At 34.9% G+C, this 10,917-nt stretch overlaps 1 protein-coding gene and 1 long non-coding RNA gene across 2 annotated transcripts; one reads left to right on the top strand and one right to left on the bottom strand.

Annotated features, from left to right (window-relative positions):
* Positions 1-2,179: 2,179 nt before the first annotated feature.
* LOC109792123 (F-box protein At2g32560) lies at positions 2,180-6,662 on the bottom strand. Its single transcript, XM_020351499.3, has 5 exons — positions 5,062-6,662; positions 4,833-4,912; positions 4,482-4,660; positions 4,031-4,105; positions 2,180-2,765 (listed from the first exon to the last, which is right to left on the bottom strand). The coding sequence occupies exons 1-5, from the start codon at positions 5,734-5,736 to the stop codon at positions 2,578-2,580; spliced, it is 1,197 nt and encodes a 398-aa protein (XP_020207088.1). The 5' UTR covers positions 5,737-6,662; the 3' UTR covers positions 2,180-2,577.
* A 303-nt stretch (positions 6,663-6,965) lies between these two features.
* Positions 6,966-9,600, top strand: LOC145954294 (uncharacterized). Its single transcript, XR_014431482.1, has 3 exons — positions 6,966-7,140; positions 7,554-7,679; positions 9,049-9,600. It is a non-coding gene; the product is annotated as an uncharacterized LOC145954294 (long non-coding RNA).
* The last annotated feature ends 1,317 nt before the right edge of the window (positions 9,601-10,917 follow it).

Consider the following 10,917-nt stretch of genomic DNA (forward strand, 5'->3'; position numbering starts at 1 on the left):
TGAACCTCTAATCATTTCCTTTTTCCAGACTAAACCATCATAATGACCTTTCCATTTACTATGTTGATATTTTGATCAATAGTTCTGGACATGTTTGCCAGTTTTGGCAGTGCTTTAGCCATGTCATTCATGTTATACTACATGACAAACTAGCTAAAACTTCTGGCAAAATGTGTAGGATCAAATTCGTTGACAAATCAAGGTCCATAGAAAATAGAATTACATATATGTTAAATTTTATAAAATAGAAGTATATATATATATATATATATGAAAATGATACTTTAAAATAATTTATACAGCTAATAGAGGGAAGAGAGAGAGAGAGAATTTAAATTTAATAAATGATGTAATGAAAAGAGTTTAAATAAATAAATAAATAATGTTGTACGAAAGAGTTCAACACACTTCAAATCCTATTCAAGCTTTGCTATCATATGGTATTGTGTAAAACTTTGCCATTCCATCTACCATTACCTTCAATGGCCCAAAACCAGATGATTACATTTTTTTTTTCCAGATGAATTTTCATAGCTGCCTGCCCCAACTAATGCAAACAGCTGCAGCCGTGAGATGTGTTTTAATACAGGTCCTGATTGAGTTTTTTTTTTCATAAATACTTACAAGATAATAAAATAAGAAAATAAAATCAATTAAGTATCTCTCGCGAGTTAAAGTCAACTTATACACACTAACTTTTAGAAAAAAATTATAAGAGAACTATAATAATTAAGAATTTAAGATATTCAATTCATTTTACTTTATTTTTTTCTTATAAATACTTATAAAGAATTTATCTAAATAAAACCTACCCACTAACTAGTCCAAAAATGTTCAATCTTAGTGAATTTGAATTCGAAAGCCATCAAATTTTCTATCTTGGTGGTGTAAACATTTATGAAAAACCAAATGGATGAAAATTGAACACCCATTTGATCACATGCAAAAACAGAAGTTAGAACCAAGGCTTCAAAGGCAGCGTGGGGATCTATTAGTCCCTAGTCCCTATGGCATTTGCTGATGAGTTATTTTGTGATGGTAAAGTCCTTCCTTTGCTAACAGCCCACAAACTTTCTCCAAGGCTTCACAATGAAAATGCAACAAAATGAGCACCCGAAGCTAAATTACATCATGACCAAGGTCCCAAGGATCAGTTTTTAGGCTCCTATTTTCAAGTATACATTCATCACAGTTTTAGAGAAGGTCAGAGAAGAAAAGACAGAAGCCAAAGGGAAATATGAAAGCAAGATGGAGGGACAGAGGAGCATTGCTCTCTCCCAGCTCTGGTGATTTGTGAATAGCAGAGAGAACCATTTAATTATACACTAAGAGGTTCAAATGTTCTATCTCAACCCAAAGGATTGAATTGCCCAAAACAGTTGAGAGTGGCCAATGAACAGCCCTTTGGACCCAAGGGAACCCTTTTCTACCTAACTGGTTACGGATACAAAGAAAGATGGGCTAATTAAAGAGGCGTTTTTTGAACAAGGTAGAGGGAGCGGATAATGAAGTTTCCTTGTGAAGGCACACGAGTAATGTAGGTACTAATGTGCTATGCATAAGTTAGTAGCATTGAAGAAGCCACCATTCTATAGGAAACTTCACCTGAAACCCAGAGCACTGTTGCAATCATATCATTGTTACAAAGATGAAACAACTGGTGACACAACCAAAATGACTGACATGTTACAACCCTTTCTCTGCTGCCTCCATGTCATGATAGAACAAGTTAACTAAATGATGCAGTTATGATTAGACTCATTCTTCTTGTATTTAATTGATCTGATAGTAAGGTCATGATACAAATGAATTCAGAAATTGGCTTTCTCGAGTATGTACCTTTTGAAATGTGAGTTGAAATCTCATGTTCTCTTTTCTCTCTTGGACCAAAGGAGAACTCATGCTTGACTATACCCAGATGAGAGATTCTTATGACTTCTTCAAAACAACAAACAATAACCCCACACAGCTAATATGGCTAACATTAAATGACATATAAAATGGCTAAAATATCACATGGCACTGAAGATGTATACCTCCATCAAAAAACATGACAAGAAAATTCAGTGGCATAGAAAATTCATGGACATAAAGTATCTAACTTTTCTTCATTTAATTGCAAATTGCTATGAAATCTTATTTGCTTATCAAAAAAATGGACCAAAGCAAGCATCCATAATGCATATAGTTAACGAACTGTTTTCACATAAATAACGTCTGAACTACATCTTCATTCATTGGGATGGAAGCGGTACTGCTATGTGAGTTCAAAGCTACTACTTAGAAATTATCATCTAGATTCTATATTATGGTGGAATGAATATTCTACATCATTCGTGCGTAAATGAGCAATTTACAATGGGAGAAATCACATGAATATGCATAAATTAAATTTTCGCATTAAAAAATGTGACAAAGGACAGAAGAAAATCAGGTTGGCCTAAATATCTGAAGTTCTCTTCAGGTTGTATATTGCCATGTATAATGCAGAAACAGTCAATGCTTCAGTTGCTGAAACACAGCTTCTATATTGAAATCATGATAAGTGGTGGAGAATTTGATCAGATCCAGTGCCAACTAATCCAAGATTTCAGATGGCCAAAGGCGTTTCCAAACTGCAATCTCAGCCTCACTCTTAATCTTTCTTATTCCTCCATAAAAGCCATCAGCCTCATTTCCCTCCTCCCTATGGTCTTTCCTACTGACAGTGGTCTGCCTCCATCTTGATCCAGGAGTGTAATGATTGAACTCCAATACCACAGTGTCTGCAACCAACACATTTAGCATTAAATAAACTATGTTTGAATCTCAAGAAACCCCTCTCAGGGTTAGATATAATAAAAAAAAAATGCCAATGCCTTGACTCGTTAGGTAGTGGAAACTGAGCAGTTCATCATTTTAGTAGTTTAATAGTGCTACTAGTTTTTATGTTTGCAGTCTTTATAAAATTAAAATTTCCATTCAAGAGTAATTTATTGACAATAAGTGAAAGACTTGAAGAAATTAAATTTAACCGAAGAGCACAAGTTTGTTGAATTTCATTCCTCAAAGTTCATGGCAGGCAAAATAGCCCTTATCAACACAAGGAAACTAGCCTCATATTTTATAAGCACTTGATTTTGTTTACTGAAGCATAATTTTAAAATTCGTGCTATTTTTTATTTCTATTCCCACATCTGTGGTTTGTTATTGTGGATAAAGGAATGTGAAATAAAATGTCACAAGGGATACATTAGAAGGATCTCGTGGAGCATTTTGTCTATAAAATTAACAAGATCAGAAAAAGAGAAGTGTTTGAAGCTTATAATAATCATGTTTGTCCCACAAAGCAAAAATATTCCTACTAGAGTTGAAACATACTACAAAAGGAATCGAGTTCTTTAGCCTGGTTGGTCATAAATGTATATCCACTGAGACACAAATTATCAATTGTTGGTGGAAATGATGACATACTGACCATGAAATGTCTCGGGGACCAACCAAATAGCATAGCAGGTGGTCCACATTTAGATATATTAAAATCCAGAGAGATCTGGCCAAACCTGTGGTCTGGTCTGGTCTGGTCTGTCAAAGTAAACTAACTACACATGCATGTCAATTTTTTCCAATTTATAACCTCCATAATAATAATAATAATTATTATTATTATTATTATAAAAGTATAATATATTAAATCAATAAAACAACAAACTTTAAGCTTAATTTCTGTCTTGAAAATTTCTAAGCATCAACTTCCTTTAGCCTCCATTTTGTATCTTTATACAGCATATTAAGTTGTATGAAAATGCAAAGGAATCAAAAGTAGAAAGGTTTTATTGATATGAATTCCACAATCATTTTTTCAACAAGTCTGAAGATTTTTCCTTTTACTGATCCATTAGACAATCAATCATACTTGAGTCCAGAATATAAGCCTACTTTGCTAGATGGGAAGAAAAGACTGACTTAATTATTAATGATAAAACTATAACCAAGAAAAAGTAATGATTGATAATAGCAATCATCCAAAAGGAAGTTCAAATTAACTCACCACTAGTATGACATCGGCAATAATTTTCACTCCCATTGCATGACTCCAAGTGGCCTACAACACCATACCACCAACCTGCCATAAAGGTGCATCTCGTCATGCAGAAATTCATTTTAGCTTAATATAACTCCAATCACATCTAATATTAATGTCTACAAAGGCTCTTTTATAAAAGATTAAGGGTACAGCTTTGAAGATTGACAATATTGTTGAAAACTGAGTTCTCAATTATCAAAATCTTATCACAAGGGAATAAAGGAAATGGACAATTAAAAGAAAGGTAATCGTTTCTATAACAAAGACTCAAAATAGATCCATCTGCATCTTTTATGGACTGTTAATAGATATAGATAAATAGGGTCCTACAGTATGCAGCCATTCACTTCTATGTTTGGTAAAACTTAAAAGGCTTATGGTGAATTGAAACAAGATGTTGGAGAAAAGAACAAACCATAAGGAAATTCTTTGTTTTTCCTCCACTGAATCTCTATGTGATCACCCGGATGCAAATCATTTAAACACTCAGAAACATGAAGATCATGCGGAGAAGTATCAACAGGAGGTGCTCTTAGCCTTTCCCAAGGGATGCCACACTCTCTAGCATCTGCCCTTCTTCCATGCGGAGGATACCTGTAATCGGCAACGAATCAATAATTAGGTCATCAGATCTAAAGTTCATTTTATTTTCCTCCTATGTTTCCTTAAAAACTCTTCAAGCTTTACCAATGTGAACATGTATGTAATAGACTCCAAATGAATTCGACACGATAAGTATTTGAGCACCTACAATCATACCAATTACCTGGCTTGAAAGGTATCAGTTCGTGGATCATAGCTAAGTTCAGCATCATAGCAAGATAACATGAATCCAACATGACCATTCTGCACCACCAACAACAAAAATGTAACTTGTGAGAAAACAAAACCCACTGTGTTCAATTGAAACTCAAATAACTGGTTTTATAATTGTATCTAGCATGACAGATATAAATTTTCAATAGAAAAGTACAAAAGCGTATACCCGTACGTACCTCACGGTTATAGACCTGAGCAGGGAACCAAAAGTGGCCAGACTCAAGAGCAAGATACCAATTCATGACTGAGTCAACAGGCAAAAAGCTCCTCTGCTTGGAGCTATTATTGGCATCAACCTTTGTTCTAATCAATTGCAAAGGCCAACGAAGAGACATGAATCTCATCAAGCTCCTTTGCCTGCCATGTTTAAGAAGCCCAAAATTCCTTTTGGAAGCAACATGCCATTTCCACTCCCTGTAAGCAGCAGGGCCAATAACTCTACCCCACTTCTGCTTCATGTGTCTCTCCCAAAGGTGATCACTCACACACCTCTCCCTCAAGGAACGGCAAACAGTGGTCATTTGACACAGTGCAGAGGGAGGTAGCCTTTCAAGAATGCAATCCAAGGCCAACTCAGGCAAATCCAACACCGACATGTCATGGCTGTCCTCAACATTCTCTACTCTTGAAGTCAGACTCTTCCTCACCAGAGACATTCCTTCAGGAATTTGACACAGAAAACCAAGCCAAAAGCGGTTCCTGAACAACTTGGAGATGGTTCTCACAGACAACTCTTGAGAAAACAAAAGGGGAAACAACCTCATCTCAGTTGCCCATGATGGGAGTGGTTTGAGAAGGAGAGACTTTAAAAACAAGAAGAAGGAGATGCAAGTTATGAAGTAAAGTAGCATTAGAATATAGAAAGTCTTTTACGGGTCAAAATTGGATTTGGCATATGTGATAAGAGAGAGAGGGTGGCTAGACTATAGAGTCAGTGGAGAAGCCAATTGCAGAAAGGCAATAGCTTATAAAAAAAAAAAAACCAAACTATTTAACCCAAACTGAAGCAAATTGGAATCTTCAAACACCTTTTAAAGATGGGTTTTCTACTTTTCTTTTGGTTCAAAGAAACCCCACCAAAACCCCAATGGTGGGCCTCCTTACCCCAAAGTTTGAACAAGGTACACAACCACACACACCGACGAACTTGGGTGGAAATTGCCTTGACTTGAAGGCTTGAACACTGTTGTGTAACTATGTATAATAGCAAATAAAGAAAAAAGATTAAACAAACCTTTGAAACAGTTTTCTCCCTCCTATTGGCTTCCCACAACAAAAAGGAGCACAACCGTACAGACAAAGTTAACAGCTGTCATTCAATGAAAGATTGAATTGTTAGCGATGGGTCCTATGAAGGAGTTGAAGCAAGGAAGCTAAATAAGGTGGGGGCACCAAGATCTGTATCAGGTTTTCTGACACCTGGAAAACGGGATTGGCAAGAAAAGAAAAGAAAAAAAAAAGGAACAAAGATGAAGATAAGTCTAGATGCAAAGACCCATATCTCAAGAATCTCTTGGGAAATTGAATAATAAAATCTTGTTATTAGAATATTTTGTTCCTATAACAGATTCGTGGTAGTTACAATTGAGGCTCTGATTGGTCCACACACACCCCCAAGAAATGGAAACACAACAGCGCCAAAGCACAAGAATTCTTGAGGGTGGTGTGCACATGAACAGAAGAGGATTGATTAAAAGGGATTGGTTGTGATGGTGGTGATGAAGGGTGGTGTGGTGGGTAGGTGGGTAGGTCCTCTGCCCCACCTCCTTGCCCCGACAAAATTTTCACCACACCTCAATTATGCTCTATATTCAAGGGATCCCCAACCTTGTACCACTTTGTCTGAGGCAATTTAACAAACAGTTGATGGATCATAAATTGAAAAAGAGAAGAGAAAAATAAATTATTTATGTAACACACAACAATGGGCGGCTATGGTTAAACTAACATTATTTGTGGATCACAAAACACATTTCTACTTCTAGATTCTGTGATCCAATCAATTTACCCAAATTGTATATTTTAATAGAAATAATAATAACAACAAATCAATTAATTGAAATCATACTTTGATTAAAAAAAAAAAAATTCTCTGATTCTCTTGCAAGTGGGTAGGAGGGAAAAAGACAGCCGTCTTTGGATAACGTATGGAGCAGTTGTTAAGACTGAGACCAAGGCTACCCGTCAACGATTGCTTCCCTACAATCGTGTCTATTGTAAATTTAATCATTCATTGCACGCACGTTTTGTATCAGGTATCTTATGAATGTTTTAAAACATTTATTTATTGCTTAAAATTTAGTAAAAATTGTACATTTGTGTGATTTTCGTGTCATATTTCACGATTTTTTTTTCTTCTTAATTTTACATTCTATTTTTTTTTTCTTCTGTTTTGACATTTAATATTTTTATTTTCTAAGGAAATGTAATTAATATTTTAGGTTTTATTCAAATTATTATAAATTTTCTAAAATACCCTTTGTATTTTATATTAGTTATGTTTTGACACATTTATATATTTTTTATATTTTTTACTATGTAATAAATAATTAATGATATTGACACCTGTAAGACCCCCTTCCCTCTCTTTTTCCCTTCCTTCACTTCCAACCACTCCAACTCTCTCTTCTTCCCTCTCATTCTCTTTTCTCTGAATTGGTGGCTTTAGGTGCTGAGCCAGGGGCAGGTGGAGCTAGTTGAGGGTGGTGCTTCCTTTCAAGTTTAACATTCTCCTCCGGACAAGCTCTTTCTTCTTCTCCGCTCAAGCTCCCAGAACTCGGAATCTTCGCCCGAGGTAAGGGAAGCTAGTTAATTACTGTGTTTGGCTAGGAATGAGTGCATATGCTCATTTGTGGTTGAATGATCGCTGACTTTGAGCTGAGATTTACTGAACAAAATGGGATTTTGGGGTTTTTCCGGGGTTGGATAAATTTTAGGGTTTTTGATGATTTTGGTGATTGCATGTTGGAAATGGATCGTTTTTATTGATATTTGATGAAAGAGGAAGCTTTCGGATGATTTGCATGTTGGATTGGTGGTTGTTTTTGCAGGTTTTGGTTAAGGTTTTCGAAATGGTGAGGTTGTTGCTGAGCTTCGCGCTGAGCGGGATTCTTCGCGCCTGGGCGCGCGGCCACCAGGAGACCCCATTTGGCCAAGCTCGCTGAGCGCAATGATGAGTGCGTTGAGCGCGCTTGAGAATGTGGTTCTCTGGCTGGCCCGCGCTGGGCGTGACGTGGACCGCATTGGGCGCGATGCCAGTTGTGGCAGGTTTTGGTCTTTTCTGTTGGGCGCTGAGCACGCCCCTTATCGCGTTGGGCATGAGACTCTTTAAGAGTCTCTGCCTTGTGGGCGCTGGGCGCAATTTGAATTGCGCTAGGCGCGAGACCAAGGGAGGTCTCTGCCTTCCCCGCGCTGGGCGCGGGTTTTGGTGCGCCGAGCGCATGAGACTCCTTGAGTCTCTGCCCGGCCAGCGCTGGACGCAAAGACTATTGCGCTAAGCGCGAGATAGTCTTGGGTTCTCTAGTTGAGTCCCGCTGGGCGCGGGCACACCTGCGCTGGGCGCGCTGGCCCCCTGGTGCTCTCTGGTTGCGCTGCGCTGGGCGTAGCCACGTGTGCGTCGGGCGCAGAGATGGGATGGTTATGTATGAAGTTTTGTGCTGAGTTGAATTGAAATAGAAGGTTATGAAATGATGTCTAGCAGATAAAGTTATTATTGATATTAAATTGTATCTGATGAATGTGTTGAGAAGTGGGGTTATGTTGTGGCTGATTTGTTGAACGGTGAAGTTGATATGTTGAGTTGTACGTTTGTGTTGTGTTGTGAGTTGATATTGTTGAGATGTATAAGTTATGTTGTGCTGGAATATTGATGTGAGTTGTTGTAGGCCGCAAGGCTAAGTTGTTGTAGGTCGTAAGGCTGAGTTGACGTAGGCCGAAAGGCTGAGTTGTTGTAGGAGATCTCCGAGTTGATATGCATGACGACGCATTGTATTCTTATTGACGATAATGTTGAAAACTGATGGAATGTATGTTGATGAAGTGTAAATAGTCGTGTTTATTTCTATTTTTCTTAAAAACCTTTCCATATGTTGTTTCTTTATGCTAGCTTACCCTTGTGTTTCCATGTGGTTGGACTGCTATGATCGTACTATGTACGGGAGCAGAGCAGGAATAGAAGGTGGATAGCGATGAGTCGGCAGCTGATAGATGGAGTTGACATCTATGGATGTTTTGTTTGTTTTAGTCACTAGGCATAGTGACTTCTGATGAAATTCTTGTTTTACATACCCTAACTCTAGTCGGATTCGGGACATATGTATATACTTATATTCTAGACTCTATATTTATATACTTGTTCTATTCTGTCTAGTGTTTCCGGTGTGTTTTGTTGATGAGTAGAATGGTCAGCCAGGTCGTTACAACACCAAGAATGATACTCTTAATGTAATTAAGATCTTAAAGGAGGTAAGACTCTAACAAACTTAAAAGATATTTTTGTTAATATTATCACATTGATTATATTAATACCGTAAATAATAACTAGTCAATCATAATGAAACATTTATATTTTTTAAAAAACAAAATGAAAGAAGAGATTATATTTTTAATAAATTTTAACTAATAAAAAAATTATCATATCATAATTGTATTTTTGTTGATGGCTATATTTTATTAAAAAATTATAATTTTTTTGTTGATTTAATTTATTATTTAATAAATTTTATTAATAACTAATATTTTATTTTGTACATTATACATGCCGAATAGTTATTATATAAATAAAATTTATAATAAATTATACGCATAAATAAATACTATATAAATCTTCCAAACGTGTAAATTAACAATTTTAAAGATTTATATTAAAAACAATAAAAATAAAATAAATTAATATACTTTATATATATATATATATATATATATATATATATATATATATATATATATATAACACTTGTATTTTAGAACAAGTGCCACAATTTTAGTGCTTAAATCTCCTTCGCGAAGACGTTATACATTCTATCTTCAATTGTCCATCCTTTTGATGATTTCATTTTGTTACTCTGCAAGAGAATAATTTAAAACAAGTATCAGTTCATTAGAATAACATTTAATATTTTTTGTATAGTTTTATTTGTTACGTAAACGACTTACATATAAAATGTACCAGATTAATGAAACATATATTCTTGCCTCGGATAAATATATGTCCACAGATTGTACTTCAAAACATTAAACATGAAAACAGTAGGGGTCATATATGTTGTTTTATGTTTTAAGGTTTATATATATATATATATATATATATATATATATATATATATATATATATATATATATATTGTATATTGTATACGTATATATTTTAACCTTGAACACCATATTAATTTCTGATGCCTCTTTTTTCTCTAGTCAAAACATAAAAGTAGTAGGGTCTTGAACTAATAACATTTTCATTATTACATTTTTTTAATTATTTTTTTACGATGATAAACATATTTTTTTAAACAAAAATTTTATTTCAAAGGAAATTGGTTTATACAAGTTTTGTGAGAATAGGTCTTACCATTTATCAAAGTAAGAGTTTTCTTTTTAAAATATCAAAGCAAAAAAAAATGTATGATAAAATGTCATCAAAACATTACTTTTGCAAAAATAACAGACAGAACTTCAATTATCAGATCAAATATAATGACATTACCAAAAAAAAAAAGTAAAATAAAGACCATTATAACAAGAGTCAAAGCATTATATTAAAGTATTAGATCATCAGAACAAATATTGATATTTTTAAGTTATTCATATCATATAAAATATTTGAGTTGAGAATACTTACTTGAGCATATATACCGTAAAGAAGGTGCTAAGTTAAATATTAGATCCATGGTAACTTTAGTTATTCAAATTAAACATGATAAAGAAAGAAAAAAATAAAGAATAAAATCTCCTCCCTTAAAGATAATATATATCATTTTCATCTAAAAGTCTTCAAAAACATCAAGATATCTTCATCCTCCTTAATTAAGATCATC

This window comes from Cajanus cajan, chromosome 2 (genome assembly GCF_000230855.2).
Source record: "Cajanus cajan strain Asha chromosome 2, NIPB_CcT2T_4, whole genome shotgun sequence".
Classification (NCBI taxonomy): Eukaryota; Viridiplantae; Streptophyta; class Magnoliopsida; order Fabales; family Fabaceae; genus Cajanus; species Cajanus cajan.